Source organism: Anomaloglossus baeobatrachus, chromosome 2, assembly GCF_048569485.1.
Source record: "Anomaloglossus baeobatrachus isolate aAnoBae1 chromosome 2, aAnoBae1.hap1, whole genome shotgun sequence".
Lineage (NCBI taxonomy): Eukaryota > Metazoa > Chordata > Amphibia > Anura > Aromobatidae > Anomaloglossus > Anomaloglossus baeobatrachus.
The window spans coordinates 506,685,348-506,704,705 of NC_134354.1; the positions used below are offsets into that span (position 1 = coordinate 506,685,348).

General features: G+C 44.6%; 1 protein-coding gene across 1 annotated transcript in view; it reads right to left on the reverse strand.

Moving 5' to 3' along the window:
• ARHGAP6 (Rho GTPase activating protein 6) overlaps positions 1-16,875 on the reverse strand; it is a 369,834-nt gene extending 352,959 nt beyond the window's left edge. Inside the window, exon 1 of the mRNA XM_075336511.1 lies at positions 16,717-16,875. Coding sequence (XP_075192626.1) covers positions 16,717-16,761 — 45 coding nt within the window. The 5' untranslated portion in view covers positions 16,762-16,875. The remainder of the gene's footprint in view (positions 1-16,716) is intronic.
• Positions 16,876-19,358: the final 2,483 nt, after the last annotated feature.

Genomic DNA, 19,358 nt, shown 5'->3' on the forward strand with positions numbered 1-19,358 from the left:
GAATGTACTGCACATAAAGCCTGTATACAAGGGCCAAGGAGCATGTACTGCATATGGAGGCTGTATACAAGGGATGAGGAGCATGTACTGAGGAGAATGTACTGCACATAAAGCCTATGTACAAGGGCCAAGGAGCATGTACTGCATATGGAGGCTGTATACAGGGACTGAGGAGCATGTACTGAGGAGAATATACTGCACATAAAGCCTGTATACAAGGGCCAAGGAGCATGTACTGCATATGGAGGCTGTATAAAAGGGATGAGGAGCATGTACTGAGGAGAATGTACTGCACATAAAGCCTATGTACAAGGGCCAAGGAGCATATACTGCATATGGAGGCTGTATACAAGGACTGAGGAGCATGTACTGAGGAGAATGTACTGCACATAAAGCCTGTATACAAGGGCCAAGGAGCATGTACTGCATATGGAGGCTGTATACAAGGACTGGGGAGCATGTACTGGGGAGAATGTACTGCACATAAAGCCTGTATACAAGGGCCAAGGAGCATGTACTGCATATGGAGGCTGTATACAAGGGATGAGGAGCATGTACTGAGGAGAATGTACTGCACATAAAGCCTATGTACAAGGGCCAAGGAGCATGTACTGCATATGGAGGCTGTATACAAGGACTGAGGAGCATGTACTGAGGAGAATATACTGCACATAAAGCCTGTATACAAGGGCCAAGGAGCATGTACTGCATATGGAGGCTGTATAAAAGGGATGAGGAGCATGTACTGAGGAGAATGTACTGCACATAAAGCCTATGGACAAGGGCCAAGGAGCATGTACTGCATATGGAGGCTGTATACAAGGGATGAGGAGCATGTACTGAGGAGAATGTACTGCACATAAAGCCTACGTACAAGGGCGAAGGAGCATGTACTGCATATGGAGGCTGTATACAAGGACTGAGGAGCATGTACTGAGGAGAATGTACTGCACATAAAGCCTCTATACAAGGGCCAAGGAGCATGTACTGCATATGGAGGCTGTATACAAGGACTGAGGAGCATGTACTGAGGAGAATGTACTGCACATAAAGCCTGTATACAAGGGCCGCGGATCTTGTACTGCATATGGAGGCGGTATACAGGGGCTGAGGAGCATGTACTGAGGAGAATGTACTGCATATGAAGACTGTATACAGGGGCTGAGGAGCATGTACTGAGGAGAATGTACTGCATATGAAGACTGTATACAGGGGCTGAGGAGCATGTACGTAGGAGAATGTACTGCATATGGACGCTGTATACAAGAGCTGAGGAGCATGTACTAAGGAGAATGTACTGAACATAAAGCCCGTATACAAGGGCCAAGGAGCTTGTACTGCATATGGAGGCTGTATACAAGGACTGAGGAGCATGTACTGAGGAGAATGTACTGCACATAAAACCTGTATACAAGGGCCGCGGAGCTTGTACTGCATATGAAGGCGGTATACAGGGACTGAGGAGCATGTACTGAGGAGAATGTACTGCACATAAAGCCTGTATACAAGGGCCAAGGAGCATGTACTGCATATGGAGGCTGTATACAAGGACTGAGGAGCATGTACTGAGGAGAATGTACTGCACATAAAGCCTGTATACAAGGGCCGCGGAGCTTGTACTGCATATGAAGACTGTATACAGGGGCTGAGGAGCATGTACTGCATATGGAGGCTGTATACAAGGACTGAGGAGCATGTACTGAGGAGAATGTACTGCATATGAAGACTGTATACAGGGGCTGAGGAGCATGTACTTAGGAGAATGTACTGCATATGAAGACTGTATACAGGGGTTGAGGAGCACCTCATTTTTCGATCTTAAATGGACCAGAATGTGTTTTAAATGATACTATGAGCATCACTAACAAGGTTTTTTGTTCATGTAGTTATCTTAAAAAAATACTTGATATGGTTAGGTAAATGTATCTCATACCTTGGGTTTCAATGATAGGGGTTGTGCTATTGATGTCATCAGTCATAGTAAATCAACATCAGTTATGCTATTTTTAAATGAAATCATGCCCCCCGCATTTGAAATGATTAACGTGACCGTCCTGACATCTTGGCAATCTCCACTGTAATCCCGCGCTTGTACACTAAATGTCTTCTGCCTAGGCATGCGTACTAAATCTGGGTGTATGTCCCCAGATTCATTATGCGATATGCGCATTCTCCGGGCTGCTGACATTACCTCGGGAGCACACGCTCTTAGCACATCCCTATTACCGACATCCCTAGTGTCTCTCTCCGCTCTGCGAGTCCCTATTCTCTCTCCCTGCTGTAGGTCAGTAATAGGGACGCGTGTGCGCTCCCGAAGTGATGTCAGCAGCCTGGAGCATGTGCTGCATCTTTCTATTTAAGATTGGAAATCAATTAAAAAATTATTTATTGTTGGTTGATGCTTAATTCTGCTGAAATTGTTAAGCCTTTAAAAATATCAGTAAACCATTTCTGATTAATTTCTGCCACCGAAGCTTAGAGGTGGGCCATGAGATGCATGGGCCAGTGCTTTAGACTTGCCCCCAGGCCAAACATTGCCAGTCAGCCCATGCTCTTCACCAATGCTATCAATGTAATCAGCCCTTTACAGCCATTTCTTTACTTTACATTACAAAATCGTGCTGACAGGTTCTCTTTAATGACAAATATAACATTCTCCAACATGACTATCCATATTTATCACAAGTTGTATATTCCACATTTTGATTGCATGAATCCTCAAAGCTAATATAGCATATCTGCAGCCTATGTGTAGGACGAGGTGATTTCAGTGATTTGTACGATTCCTTGTTTGCAGAAATAATATTTTCATAGGAATGTGATACTGCTCCCATACAGGTAGGTGTATCTCCGGCAGGGCTGGATGAACTACACAGACCTGCCGGCCCGCCTGTGATAACAGACATCAGTGCCAGTGTTCACAGCTTTCATCCAGTAACACAAGTGATCCACTTTGTTTTACTCTTGATGTAGATGTGGAGCAATGGAACAAGTCTGTTTTTGTACGGACACGAGTACGTATCTTTCACTGCGCTGCGGAAACAAATCACCAGGTCTTTTAAGTTCTTATCTATAAATTATCTCGAATGACAACATGTAATTATTCCAACCTGACATTCCACAAAAAGTTTTAGAAAAGCTTTTTCAAACTTATCACAAAGACTCATCACAAAGGAAACAAAGTGATGAATATTAAAAAAAAGAACATATCAATAGGTGAAAAACACATTGGCATTTTACAGGGATGCCGCACTTGTCAAACAGGAGCAAAGACCACAGCAGAAAATTGCCATTGAATCACTGTCAGCCATATGCAACATGCCCAAGGACAAGGCTTGTGGGGTGGTCCCATTACCAGTGTTACATCATGGGTCATATTGGTATGATGTGATGCAGTCGTATCAGTAACACTCCCATGGAAGCCACATGCATGCACAGTCAAGCAGAACATGCATGTATATATGGGAAACCAGGAGAGATAGCTTGTGGATGAGTGTTGGCAGACAGCTCTCTAAGGTGTATGGGCACATTAAAGCTGGAGGAACACATATACTTCAGTTGGCTGTCCATTAACAGCTGTTCATCTCGACTTCTCCAAACATCTCCATGTTCAGCTGAGCTGAGAGTGTATGTGTTCTCATTTAGGAGAGGGGAGTAAGCTGCTGCCAGACAACTCAGGCAGAGAAACATCTCCCCTAAAATAAAAAAGATGGGCCATGTTGAAATCCAACCGTCACTGAAGGAAAGTTGGACCAACACCATACTGTTCAATGACCCCCTCAGAAATGGGCACGTTTGCCAAAGAGTAACTTAATTTAATTGGCTTGATGACCGGGCTTATGAAAGTGTTGTCTCTGTGAGGCTTGGGTTAGATGTGTCTTCTTCCTGCCACCCATCACTGATTGACAGATTTTACCCTACGGACGGTTGTAGACAGTCATATTGAAATTAATGAGAAAACCAATGAGCACAACTATTGGCACTCTACTATATCGGAACATAATCCCATGGGAAATAGTCATCAAAGCGCTTAGTGATATCTACAAAGTTATGATCATATTAGAGGATATTGCCTATGAAGTAAAATCAAGTTATCAGAGTATTTCATTGTTTATTTCTTGTAGCTGATACTGGGAAAATGCACGTTCTGTAAAATTAAAAGAATGTGCACAAATTGGAAATGTGATGTCATGCTTTCTTCAGCCAAAAGTGAAGCTTATCAGGTTACTGAAGTCGGGAAACTTAAGTCTCCGCATTTAATGTAAAGCACTACAAGAAGACGTGTCAACACTGGAAGGGTGGAGTGTTCGGTCAAACTACTCACCCTGGAAGCCGCTAATTATCTTACTAGGGAAATCCAAGGCTCATTTACTAACAAGGCATTGAGGCCGAAAATATACAAAAAATGGCAAACTGACCAGCTTGTGTCTGACTACTGCAAGATTTCTAAATGTACTCTTAAAATGAGAAGAATTACATTCAGATCTAAAAACTGAAGAAATTTATATCTGTCCTTTACATGTTCCCATCCAGAAAAGTCATGATAGTCTTCACTGTGACAGCAGCATACACTATGACGTCTCCTTAGACCCGCTCACTCATTTCAATGGCAGTAACAAAGATTGGTGTCAGACTTGTTCCTCTGCTCCACATCTACATCAGTAGCAAAGCAAAGTGGAGAACGTGTGTTATTGGATGAAAGCTGTGAACACTGGCACTGACGTGATTTTCACGTGACGTAATTTCCGGTGACTACCTCTTGAAGCTCATCAAGAGAATGCCAAGAGTGTGCAAAGCAGTAATCAAAGCAAAAGGTGGCTACTTTGAAGAACCTAGAATATAAGACATATTTTCAGTTGTTTCACACTTTTTTGTTAAGTATTTCATTCCACATGTGCTAATTCATAGTTTTGATGCCTTCAATGTGAATCTACAATTATCAGTCATGAAAATAAAGAAAACTCTTTGAATGAGAAGGTGTGTCCAAACTTTTGGTCTGTACTGTATCAAAATGCAATCTTTAGCATGAGTTCTACAAACCAATGTATTTAATCCTAGATTTTGGTGAAATGACAGGTACACTTTAAAAGTTCTGTACATCATTGCACTAGTTTTGTGTTTTAGTGTTTGCCAAATGGGAAAAGTGCAGGAATGAAGCTATGCTAGTCCATTATGGCTATTGAGGGCAGCAACATCCTCGATTTACAAAGAAAATGGGCAGCATGTATTATAACAAATATTATATACAAGAATATAGAAAAGCTCATAGACCCTTAAAGACATTTTCCCACACCCAAAGTAAATTTTAATCAATAGATCTTGGAATGTAAATCAGTTCCATAATTGGATGTATGAAAAAAATGTTCCTGTGCTACACAACAACATCTATATATATATATATATATATATATATATATATAACAAAAATCATACATGAACTACACAATACGTAAATTCTAGAATACCCGATGCGTAGAATCGGGCCACCTTCTAGTCTTATATATGTGTCCCTGCTGTGTACCATGTAATGGCCGTGTCTGACCATACAGGAATGTGGCCTGATCTTACCACATCTCCTTGGCAGGGGAGGAAGCAAAAGAGAGTGTACACACAGGACAGTATGAGATTGCCCCTGACATTTTTGTGAAGTAAAACATTTTGTCTGTGAGGTAAAACAGTCTTTAAACAGACATTGAAATGTTTTACCTCATAGAAAGCAGCAGCTGTGAAGACTGTTCTATAGCAGGCCAGGAGTTCTGTGCCTGTGTGATCAGAAGGACATCTGTGCCTGCGTGATCAGATACAGCAATTACACAGTACAGAGCAAGGGCAGATTATCTCAGGATCATTTTTTTTAAACACATCTTAGGCTATGTGCACATGTTGCGTATTTACATGCAGTTACGCTGCGTATGCACTGCACTGTAACTGCATGCGTCCTGCGTCCCCAGCACAATCTATAAAGATTGTGCATAATCCATGCCCACGTTGCGTATTAGAACGCAGCGATTTGCATGCTGCCAAATCGCTGCGTTCTAAGAAGTGACATGCTCTGCATGCAGCCCCCGCTCTGTCTATGGGAGGGGCTGCATCCAGAGCGCATGAAATCGGCTTTTCAGTACGCACTGTTTCTGCAGCGATTTGAAGCGCACGTGTGCTGTTCAAATCGCTGCAGACATTTCTGCAGGGACAGAACGCAACGTGGGCACATAGCCTTATTGTGAAAACTATTTTTAGTCCTAGATCTAATGATTAAAATGAATTTTGTTCATGGGAAATCCCCTTGTATGACATGGTTTGTGTTGGTTGTATCACTATGGCAATGATGCAGTGTTATATTTTTCTTCTTTTTGCCAAAATGCTAGTTTGCATATCAGACAGTAATTGGCTTATATATCATATAGGTGTAGGAAATATTGAAGCCATACAAGATAATATGATATATAATACCAGTTAGTAAGGCATTTTTGGATGTTGCTGTCTTATAATAATCATCTTGCTTTTATTTAATGATGCTTATAAAGCAACTTTTGGCTTCGAGTTGTCATGTTTAATCCCAAAATAAAACCAATTACATATTATGGAAAGCGTCCAATGGAATGAGAAAGAATAGCAGCACCTGGAAGCTATTGGTGTGGTGTACATAAGCAATGGGGTTACATTGTGCCTGAGGGATATGTTAAAATCCTATTATTGACTAAATTCTTTTTAGGATAGGAGGACTTTTCTTTCTAGGTATGTGAAGTGCATGCACCAATTACTACCTTGTAATTCTTTACTTGGCAGTGGTAGAAACAGTAGGTAACCTAAGCACGTCCTGGGAGATTATTAACTAACTGATACAAAATGAATGTACTGTATTCTGAGAAAAACCACACAAAGTACTATGCACAGGAAAAGGGTAACGAAATAGGGCAAACTATAACAGACATTAATAAGTGAGAACGATGCGGGTTCTTCATAGACACTTGGCCCAAGATGAAATTTTCATTATCTTCAGCATTATACACCCTGCAACAAACGTCTCTATACATCCGAATAAAGGAAATGGCTCGACTTACGCATTGTACAAGAAGGAAGTGGTTTACTGGAGCCTGACACTTCAAAATAAAGCGTTCTAAACATAACAACCAGAAAGCGTTTCATGTTTTCTGAAAACACACAAATAAGCACAGGCATGCCGCATTCCATGAGATAAAACGTGAAGGCCTTAACCTAAGACATTCCACCATGCCACCATCTATGAGAAAGCCCAAAAATAACTTTTATTCTACTGCCATGTAAAAGTGTTCTCTAGATTTCCATCACGAGAGGCAAAACTTGAAAATCTTGGACGCCAATGTAACAAATGTAACAAAGTCCCATCTATCATATCCACTTATGTGAGAGCGTGACATTTGGGTCTATAAATGCATCACAGCCCAAGTACCACTGCAGCCCCCCTACAAAAGCACGAGGGGTGGCCAATGACAGACGCGAAGCACACTGTTACACTGAAAAACGTTGGCTTCCAACTGTAACATTTTTAGATGGACACAAATCTGGGCCACGGTTGCCTACTTGACTTGTAATTTTTTTTCTGGAGAGATTATCAAAAAATCACAAATAGACAATTTTTGTGGACACATTGGAAAACTACAATAAAACATTATGATTACAAACAGTGATGAGTGGGCACTACCATGCTCGCTTGCTCAACTCGAGTACCCGAGTATAATGGAAGTCGATGGGGAACTCGAGCACTTTTCTGGGAAATCTTCAAGAAAAATGCTCGAATCTCCCATTGACTTCCATTATCCAACTGCTTGTTATGAGTACCGAGCACCTAAGCATGGTAGTGCTCTCTCATCACTACTCATTATGCATTCCGAGCAAACGAGCATGATAGTGCTCGCTCATCACAAGCATGGTAGTTTTCGCTCATCACTACTCTTACGAGTACCAAGCATGGTAGTGCTCACTCATCACTACTCATTACAAGTACCGTGCACCTGAGCATGGTAGTGCTCACTCATCACTACTCGTTACGAGTACTGAGAACCCAAGCAAGGTAGTGCTCATTCATCACTACTCGTTACGAGTACTGAGCACCCGAGCATAGTAGTTCTTGCTCATCATTACTCGTTACGAGTACTGAGCACCCAAGCATGGTAGTGCTCATTCATCACTACTCGTTACGAGTACTGAGCACCCGAGCATAGTAGTTCTCGCTCATCATTACTCGTTATGAGTACCGAGCACCCAAACACGGTAGTGCTCGCTCATCACTACTCGTTACTAGTACCGAGCACCCGAACATGGTAGTGCTCACTGATCACTAATTATAAGTGATCAATGTCTACAGCCCATAGTTTTGATATGACAACATCAGCTGTGATTACTGTAAACTATAAAATTATGAGAATTATAGTCATAATAATCTGTACAAATTTCTAAAACTTCGAAAAAAAAATCATAGACACCTTAAATTTATTTAACAGACAGGACAAAAAAAGTGACCTATTTTTACCAACTGTTCTGGACTTTCTGGACGGTTGGCAACCCAGATCTGGACTATGCACACATTGGTTATAAGCAGCTATGTCCCTGTGGATGTGGTCCTTACTGGAGAACACCTATATGAAAATGTGATCACATACAGTGATTGTACCTGTCAACATCTATATATATAATTGCCTTATTCTGTCTGTCTGTCTGTCTGTCTTGCTCCAAAATTGTGTCCTTACGGTGACAACCGTCTGATTGGCCGCTGGCTCGGCCTGGCCCCGCCCCCCCACGGATTGGTCGCTCGCCTCGGCCTGGCCCCGCCCCCCCCGCACGGATTGGCCGCTCGCCCCGGCCCTCGGCACGCATTGCCAGACGTAACCTTGCGCTGCTGGGATCGTGACGGAGCCGGTGAACGCTGGTAACCATTATACACATCGGGTAACTAAGGTCCCTTAGTTACCCGATGTGTATCATAGTTACCAGTGTACACCGGCTCCGTCACGATCCCAGCAGCGCCACACATACCCTTGCGATGCTGGGATCGTGACGGAGCCGGTGAACGCTGGTAACCATTATACACATCGGGTAACTAAGGTCCCTTAGTTACCCGATGTGTATCATAGTTACCAGCGTTCACTGGCTCCCGGTACACATGTGCAGGGAGCCGGCATTATACTCCTCTCCCCCCTGGACTACTCCTCCTATTATAGTCCTCCTATTATACTCCTCTCTGAGTATAATAGGAGAACTATTATAGCATGGGGGATGGAGCACGATGGGGAGTGCGCAGCATGGGTAATGGAGCACGATGGGGTGCGCAGCATGGGAGATGTAGCACAATGGGGGGTGCGCAGCATGGGGGATGTAGCACGATGGGGGGGTGCGCAGCATGGGGGATGTAGCACGATGGGGAGTGCGCAGCATGGGGGATGGAGCACGATGGGGAGTGTGCAGCATAGGGGATGGAGCATGATGGGGGGTGCGCAGCATGGGGGATGGAGCACGATGGGGGGTGCGCAGCATGGGGGATGTAGCACGATGGGGAGTGCGCAGCATGGGGGATGGAGCACGATGGGGAGTGTGCAGCATGGGGGATGGAGCACGATGGGGGGTGCGCAGCATGGGGGATGGAGCACGATGGGGGGTGCGCAGCACGGGGGATGGAGCACGATGGGGAGTGCGCAGCATGGAGGATGGAGCACGATGGGGAGTGCGCAGTATGGAGGATGGAGCACGATGGGGAGTGCACAGCATGGGGGATGGAGCACGATGGGGAGTGCGCAGCATGGGGGATGGAGCACGATGGGGAGTGCGCAGCATGGGGGATGGAGCACGATGGGGGTGCGCAGCATGGGGGATGTAGCACGATGGGGGTGCGCAGCATGGGGGATGTAGCACGATGGGGAGTGCGCAGCATGGGGGATGGAGCACGATGGGGGGTGCGCAGCATGGGGGATGGAGCACAATGGGGGGTGCGCAGCATGGGGGATGGAGCACGATGGGGAGTGCGCAGCATGGGGGATGGAGCACGATGGGGAGTGCGCAGCATGGGGATGGAGCACGATTGGGGTGCGCAGCATGGGGGATGGAGCACGATGGGGGGTGCGCAGCATGGGGGATGGAGCACGATGGGGATTGCGCAGCATGGGGGATGGAGCACGATGGGGAGTGCGCAGCATGGGGGATGGAGCACGATGGGGGGTGCGCAGCATGGGGGATGGAGCACGATGGGGGGTGCGCAGCATGGGGGATGGAGCACGATGGGGGGTGCGCAGCATGGGGGATGGAGCACGATGGGGGGTGCACACCTCCCCCCAAAACACACACACACACCGCCACACACGCACTGCACAACACACCACACACACACTGGGAACCACAAACACCGCCCTACACAGACACCCAACACACAAACAGCGCGGCACACACAAATATACGCACATGTCGCACAACACACACATTGCACAAAACATACCTCCCACCAAAACACACACACACACCCCACACCCACACAAACCGCGCAACACACACACACACAGCGCTCCACAAACAATGCAACACACCCAACGCAACACACAAACAACACCGCTCTCACCCCCCGCCACACCCAGACAACACCCAGAACATGTACAGCGCCCTACACAAACACTTGGTAACTACACACAACAACATCTATATATATATATATATATATATATATATATATATAAAACAAAAATCATACATTAACTACACAATACGTGAATTCTAGAATACCCGATGCGTAGAATCGGGCCACCTTCTAGTTATTTATAACAATCTGGATCTTTAATACCCTTGTCCACTAATGTAATAGATGCAATTCTCCTTCTGTCATCTAAGTTGCAGCACACGGTATGTACTAATAGATATGATGATGGGAGCTCTTACTTGCTCTTACAGCGGGTTCACACATAGTGACAGCGACAACGACGTCGCTGTTATGTCACCATTTTCTGTGCCGCAACAGCGACCTTGTAAGTCGCTGTTATGATCGCTGCTTAGCTGTCAAACACAGCAGAAGCAGCAGCGATCATAACTACACACATCGCTGTGCTACCTGTGCAGGGAGCCGCGCTGGCTCCCTGCACTCCTAGCTACAGTACACATCGGGTTAATTACCCGATGTGTACTGCAGCTACATGTCACAGTGCAGAGAGCAGGGAGCCGGCACTGGCAGCCAGAGCGGCGGACGTTGGTAACGAAGGTAAATATCGGGTAACCAGGGAAAGGTCTTCCCTTGGTTACCCAATGTTTACCCTGGTTACAGCTTAGGGCTGGTTCACACTAAGCGACAGCGACAACGAGGTCGCTGTTACGTCACCATTTTCTGTGACGTAACAGCGACCTTGTAAGTCACTGTTATGATCGCTGCTTAGCTGTCAAACACAGCAGCCGAAGCAGCGATCATAATCGCGAGAGCAGGGAGCCGCGCACACTGCTTAGCGCTGGCTCCCTGCTCTCCTAGCTACAGTACACATAGGGTTAATTAACCCGATGTGTACTGCAGCTACATGTGCAGAGAGCAGGGAGCCGCGCACACTGCTTAGCGCTGGCTCCTTGCTCTCCTAGCTACAGTACACATCGGGTTAATTAACCCGATGTGTACTGCAGCTACATGTGCAGAGAGCCGGAGCCGGCAGCACAGGCAGCATGAGAGCGGCGGAGGCTGGTAACTAAGGTAAATATCGGGTAACCACCTTGGTTACCCGATGTTTACCCTGGTTACAGCTTACCGCAGCTGCCAGATGCCGGCTCCTGCTCCCTGCTCGCTTCATTTCGTCGCTCTCTCGCTGTCACACACAGCAATCTGTGTGTCACAGCGGGAGAGCGCCTTTGAAGAAAACGAACCAGGGCTGTGTGTAACGAGCAGCGATCTCACAGCAGGGGCCAGATAGCTGCTCAGTGTCACACACAGCGAGATCGCTAATGAGGTCACTGTTGCGTCACCAAGACCGTGCCGTAGCAGCGATTTCGGTAGCGATCTCGCTATGTGTGAAGCACCCCTTACCGCAGTACCCACATTACATGTAAATGATTAAATTAAGATCTCTCCCTAATCCCATCGCTTTAATCATCACCATTGTTATATTATACAAAGTGATTGGAATCGGACCCCCATTATGTGAATTGTAAGGATTGGGTTTTGCTCCTTTTTAGCGTTCACATCTGAACTAACCATGTCTGTGCTACTGTAAATAAGGAGCATACACCAATGTCCAGATAATTATCAGTATACCCTTCTAATTGTCAGCCCACCATAATGTGCCCCAGGCAAAAAGACCATCCCAGTCTCTGGGGAAAACAATTAATGTCTATGTACATTTTGTTAAAATTAATTACAACATTGAAAGTTTGAAAGTTAAAATTTGCGTAATGACAATTAAATATAAAGCCATTTATAGTGAGGATATTTACTATTGCCATGAGCTGCCCATTCTTAAAAAAACACGGAAGCATCTGCTTTTACCATTGAGAGGATGAACTTTTACCTAATGCTCAGTGCAGACAGCAAAAAGCTCAAAATAAGGTCTTTCCCAATCTTTGTGCCACAGCTGATGGCCACGAGATGTTTGCAATGTTGGGTGTCTGAAATATTAAGGTTCCGCTTTAGGATCAGGAGCATAACCATTCATAGAGAAACACCTTCCACACAAACGTGTGTTACAAATCTTTGGGCAGCATATTTAATGTGACCCACTGATCATTAATGACTAATGCCAAATCCATTAAGACAAAAATGACCAATAAAAAGCAATATGATATACATCCCAAATTAAATGATGTATTCTGTGGTTTTAGTACCATAAATAATATTATTACTGGCTTCCCTATTTATGGCTATTTACTACACCTATAAACAAGTTCGAGGCATTGCTGATCTGTATGCAAAAATCTTCCAAAAACATGTACAAATTGAAAATATAACAAAACTTGTCATCTATAGACCCCGTAAATTATGAATTTGATCCATCCCCTCCAGCAGTCCAATTGATTAACTAGACTACAGAGAGGTTATGTCCACAGAGATGTAACGGAATGTGAAGTCATCGTATAGTGATGTAACGGAATGTGAAGTCATCGTATAGTGATGTAACGGAATGTGAAGTCATCGTATAGTGATGTAACGGAATGTGAAGTCATCGTATAGTGATGTAACGGAATGTGAAGTCATCGTATAGTGATATAACGGAATGTGAAGTCATCGTATAGTGATGTAACGGAATGTGACTTCATCGTATAGTGATATAACGGAATGTGAAGTCATCGTATAGTGATATAATGGATTGTGAAGTCATCGTATAGTGATATAATGGATTGTGAAGTCATTGTATAGTGATATAACGGAATGTGAAGTCATCGTATAGTGATATAATGGATTGTGAAGTCATCGTATAGTGATATAATGGATTGTGAAGTCATCGTATAGTGATGTAACGGATTGTGAAGTCATCGTATAGTGATGTAACGGAATGTGAAGTCATCGTATAGTGATATAATGGATTGTGAAGTCATCGTATAGTGATTTAATGGATTGTGAAGTCATCGTATAGTGATATAACGGAATGTGAAGTCATCGTATAGTGATGTAACGGAATGTGAAGTCATCGTATAGTGATGTAATGGAATGTGAAGTCATCGTATAGTGATATAACGGAATGTGAAGTCATCGTATAGTGATTTAATGGATTGTGAAGTCATCGTATAGTGATATAACGGAATGTGAAGTCATCGTATAGTGATGTAATGGAATGTGAAGTCATCGTATAGTGATGTAACGGAATGTGAAGTCATCGTATAGTGATGTAATGGAATGTGAAGTCATCGTATAGTGATATAACAGAATGTGAAGTCATCGTATAGTGATTTAATGGATTGTGAAGTCATCGTATAGTGATATAACGGAATATGAAGTCATCGTATAGTGATATAACGGAATGTGAAGTCATCGTATAGTGATATAATGGATTGTGAAGTCATCGTATAGTGATATAACGGAATGTGAAGTCATCGTATAGTGATGTAACGGAATGTGAAGTCATCGTATAGTGATATAACGGAATGTGAAGTCATCGTATAGTGATGTAACGGAATGTGAAGTCATCGTATAGTGATATAACGGAATGTGAAGTCATCGTATAGTGATATAACGGAATGTGAAGTCATCGTATAGTGATATAATGGATTGTGAAGTCATCGTATAGTGATGTAACGGAATGTGAAGTCATCGTATAGTGATGTAACGGAATGTGAAGTCATCGTATAGTGATATAACGGAATGTGAAGTCATCGTATAGTGATATAACGGAATGTGAAGTCATCGTATAGTGATGTAACGGAATGTGAAGTCATCGTATAGTGATATAACGGAATGTGAAGTCATCGTATAGTGATATAACGGAATGTGAAGTCATCGTATAGTGATATAACGGAATGTGAAGTCATCGTATAGTGATATAATGGATTGTGAAGTCATCGTATAGTGATATAACGGAATGTGAAGTCATCGTATAGTGATATAATGGATTGTGAAGTCATCGTATAGTGATATAACGGAATGTGAAGTCATCGTATAGTGATGTAACGGAATGTGAAGTCATCGTATAGTGATATAACGGAATGTGAAGTCATCGTATAGTGATATAACGGAATGTGAAGTCATCGTATAGTGATATAACGGAATGTGAAGTCATCGTATAGTGATATAATGGATTGTGAAGTCATCGTATAGTGATATAACGGAATGTGAAGTCATCGTATAGTGATATAACAAAATATGATCTTATAGTGATGTAATGGATTGTGATGTCATCGTATAGTGATGAAATGGTATGTGACCTCATAGTGATGTAATGGACTGTGACTTCATAGTGATGTAACAGAATGTGACATCACCGTATAGCGATAGCATGGAATGTGATGTCATAGTATAGTGATGAAATGGAATGTGACCTCATAGTGATGTAAGGGAGTGTGACATCATTGAATACTCATGTAACAGAATGTGAACTCATAGTGATGTAATGGAATGTGACATAGTGAGGTAAGGGGAATGTGACAACATCATATAGTGATGTACCGAAATGTGACCTCATCGTATAGTGATATAATGGAATGTGACTTCATAGTGATGCAATGGAATGTGATGTCATCGTATAGTGTTGAATGGAATGTGACCTCATCTTAGAGTGATGTAGCAGAAAGTAACTTCATTGCACAGGGATGTCACTGAGTGTGTCCTCATCATGAGTGATGTCACAGAGTGTGTCCTCATCATATAGTGATGTCACAGAGTGTGTCCTCATCATATAGTGATGTCACAGAATATGTCATCATATAGTGATGTCACAGAATATGTCATCATATAGTGATGTCACTGAGTGTGTCCTTATCATATAGTGATGTCACTGAGTGTGTCCTCATCATATAGTGATGTCACTGAGTGTGTCCTTATCATATAGTGATGTCACTGAGTGTGTCCTCATCATATAGTGATGTCACTGAGTGTGTCCTCATCATATAGTGATGTCACTGAGTGTGTCCTCATCATATAGTGATGTCACTGAGTGTGTCCTTATCATATAGTGATGTCACAGAGTGTGTCCTCATCATATCACAGTGATGTCACAGAGTGTGTCCTTATCATATAGTGATGTCACTGAGTGTGTCCTCATCATATAGTGATGTCACTGAGTGTGTCCTCATCATATAGTGATGTCACTGAGTGTGTCCTCCTCATATCACAGTGATGTCACAGAATGTGTCATCATCGTACATTAATGTAACGGAATATGACATCACTGTATAGTGATGCAATCAAATGTGACCTCATGATATAGTGATGTAATGGAGTGTGACCTCATCGTATAGTGATATAACAGAATTTGAGCACATCATCCCCATAATATTAGGTCACCAATGAAGAAACGTCATATTATACTAACATTTTGGGTTGTAAGTAGAGTAGCAGTAAGTGTAGAAGAAAGTTTGCTCTTTCTAGATTCAGAAGGTTCCTGGATTGTTAAAAAATCCCTTAAAGCCACAGAGAAGTCGAGGGACAAATAAGATGCTGGCCATCCCACTCCTCTCATCCCTCCGCAGTGGGAATGTCATAAATCACCCCAGCTCTCTAGAAGTTGTGTGAGACGCCTCCTGGGCAGATGTTGTCTATCAGTCCAGGCACACATCCTGCTGGGTGGAGGTTACAACTGACTGTCTGCAGCCGCAAACAGCCATCACTTTCTGCTTCCAAAAAAGGCCAGGACCATTATATATGGAAAGTAATCGGACAAATAAGCTTGTACACTGTATGTCACCCATAGCTGCAGTCATTGCATATCTTCACACTGTAGCTATATTACACCAGGTACATCAGACTGTAGAAAGCAATATACTCAATATCAGGCAATAACCTCCAGACAATATGTCACAGAATACAGCACAAGCTGGGAAAGTCTCAGCAGAAGAGGTCCCACTTCAGCTTGTTACATACAATGCCATCTGGAAAATGTCACAATATTTTAATGTCCACATCCTCTAATGATCAACAAAAAAGTCTACAGAGTGAGGATAATAAATAAGATGGTCTGATCGTGCACAATGTAATAGCCCCTAACCATACACATGCATAGCTGCACAGATCACTGGAAGCAGATTAGTCTGTGACCATCACAAGTCACTTGTGTCTTAGGTAGAAGCCTCAGTACTTACAGCATAGCACAGCCTCCTGTCACAGAACACCGACTCCCCAAACATCGCAGCCCAGGAGTCTCCACAGCCCCAGTCCTCAGAGGAAGAAGTCGCACAAGTATCGCTCCACACACCGCATCCACATTGTTGTAATCCAGATAGACAGAATGAAGAGGAGTGAGATCAGGAACAGGCGCGGATCTAGGAGCCGGAATAGCACAGCTCCCCCTAATGTCCAGCAGCGAGACCTGGCAGCGACAACCGCAGCTGGACTGCACTGACAGGCACACTGCTGCTCACAGGCACAGTCACCAAGCCTGTATCTGCTCACAGGGCACAGAGTCACCAAGCCTGTATCTGCTGCAGGGGGCACAGAGTCACCAAGACTGGATCTGCTCACAGGAACAGTCACCAAGCCTGTATCTGCTCACAGGCACAGTCACCAAGCCTGTATCTGCTCACAGGCACAGTCACCAAGCCTGTATCTGCTCACAGGCACAGAGTCACCAAGACTGTATCTGCTCACAGGCACAGAGTCACCAAGCCTGTATCTGCTCACAGGCACAGAGTCACCAAGACTGTATCTGCTCACAGGCACAGAGTCACCAAGACTGTATCTGCTCACAGGCACAGAGTCACCAAGCCTGTATCTGCTCACAGGCACAGAGTCACCAAGACTGTATCTGCTCACAGGGCACAGAGTCACCAAGACTGGATCTTCTCACAGGCACAGAGTCGCCAAGCCTGTATCTGCTCACAGGGCACAGAGTCACCAAGACTGTATCTGCTCACAGGGCACAGAGTCACCAAGACTGTATCTGCTCACAGGCACAGAGTCACCAAGACTGTATCTGCTCACAGGGCACAGAGTCACCAAGACTGTATCTGCTCACAGGCACAGAGTCACCAAGACTGTATCTGCTCACAGGCACAGAGTCACCAAGCCTGTATCTGCTGCAGGGCACAGAGTCACCAAGCCTGTATCTGCTCACAGGCACAGAGTCACCAAGTCTGTATCTGCTCACAGGGCACAGAGTCACCAAGACTGTATCTGCTCACAGGGCACAGAGTCACCAAGACTGTATCTGCTCACAGGGCACAGAGTCACCAAGACTGTATCTGCTCACAGGGCACAGAGTCACCAAGACTGTATCTGCTCACAGGCACAGAGTCACCAAGCCTGTATCTGCTCACAGGGCACAGAGTCACCAAGACTGGATCTGCTGCAGATGATATAAAGTCACCAACAAGCCTGTATCTGCTCACAGGCACAGAGTCACCAACAAGTCTGTATCTGCTCACAAGCACAGAGTCACCAAGTCTGTATCTGCTCACAGGCACAGAGTCACCAAGTCTGTATCTGCTCACAGGCACAGAGTCACCAAGTCTGTATCTGCTCACAGGCACAGAGTCACCAAGTCTGTATCTGCTCACAGGCACAGAGTCACCAAGTCTGTATCTGCTCACAGGCACAGAGTCACCAAGTCTGTATCTGCTCACAGGCACAGAGTCACCAAGTCTGTATCTGCTCACAGGCACAGAGTCACCAAGCCTGTATCTGCTCACAGGGCACAGAGTCACCAAGACTGGATCTGCTCACAGGGCACAGAGTCACCAAGACTGTATCTGCTCACAGGGCACAGAGTCACCAAGACTGTATCTGCTGCAGATGATATAAAGTCACCAACAAGCCTGTATCTGCTCACAGGCACAGAGTCACCAACAAGTCTGTATCTGCTCACAAGCACAGAGTCACCAAGTCTGTATCTGCTCACAGGCACAGAGTCACCAAGTCTGTATCTGCTCACAGGCACAGAGTCACCAAGTCTGTATCTGCTCACAGGCACAGAGTCACCAAGTCTGTATCTGCTCACAGGCACAGAGTCACCAAGTCTGTATCTGCTCACAGGCACAGAGTCACCAAGTCTGTATCTGCTCACAGGCACAGAGTCACCAAGTCTGTATCTGCTCACAGGCACAGAGTCACCAAGTCTGTATCTGCTCACAGGCACAGAGTCACCAAGTCTGTATCTGCTCACAGGCACAGAGTCACCAAGTCTGCATCTGCTCACAGGCACAGAGTCACCAAGTCTGCATCTGCTGCAGATGATATAAAGTCAACAACAAGCCTGTATCTGCTTACAGGCACAGAGTCACCAAGTCTGTATCTGCTGCAGGGGCACAGAGTCACAAACAAGTCTGTATCTGCTGCAGATGATATAAAGTCACCAACAAGTCTGTATCTGCTCACAGGCACAGAGTCACCAAGTCTGTATCTGCTCACAGGCACAGAGTCACCAAGTCTGTATCTGCTCACAGGCACAGAGTCACCAAGTCTGTATCTGCTCACAGGGCACAGTCACCAAGTCTGCATCTGCTGCAGATGATATAAAGTCACCAACAAGCCTGTATCTGCTCACAGGCACAGAGTCACCAAGTCTGTATCTGCTGCAGGGGCACAGAGTCACAAACAAGTCTGTATCTGCTGCAGGAGGCACAGAGTCACCAACACGTCTGTATCTGCTGCAGGGAGCACAGAGTCACCAAGTCTGTATCTGCTCACAGGCATAGAGTCACCAGGTCTGTATCTGCTGCAGAGGGCACAGAGTCACCAAATCTGTATCTGCTGCAGAGGGCACAGAGTCACCAAGTCTGTATCTGCT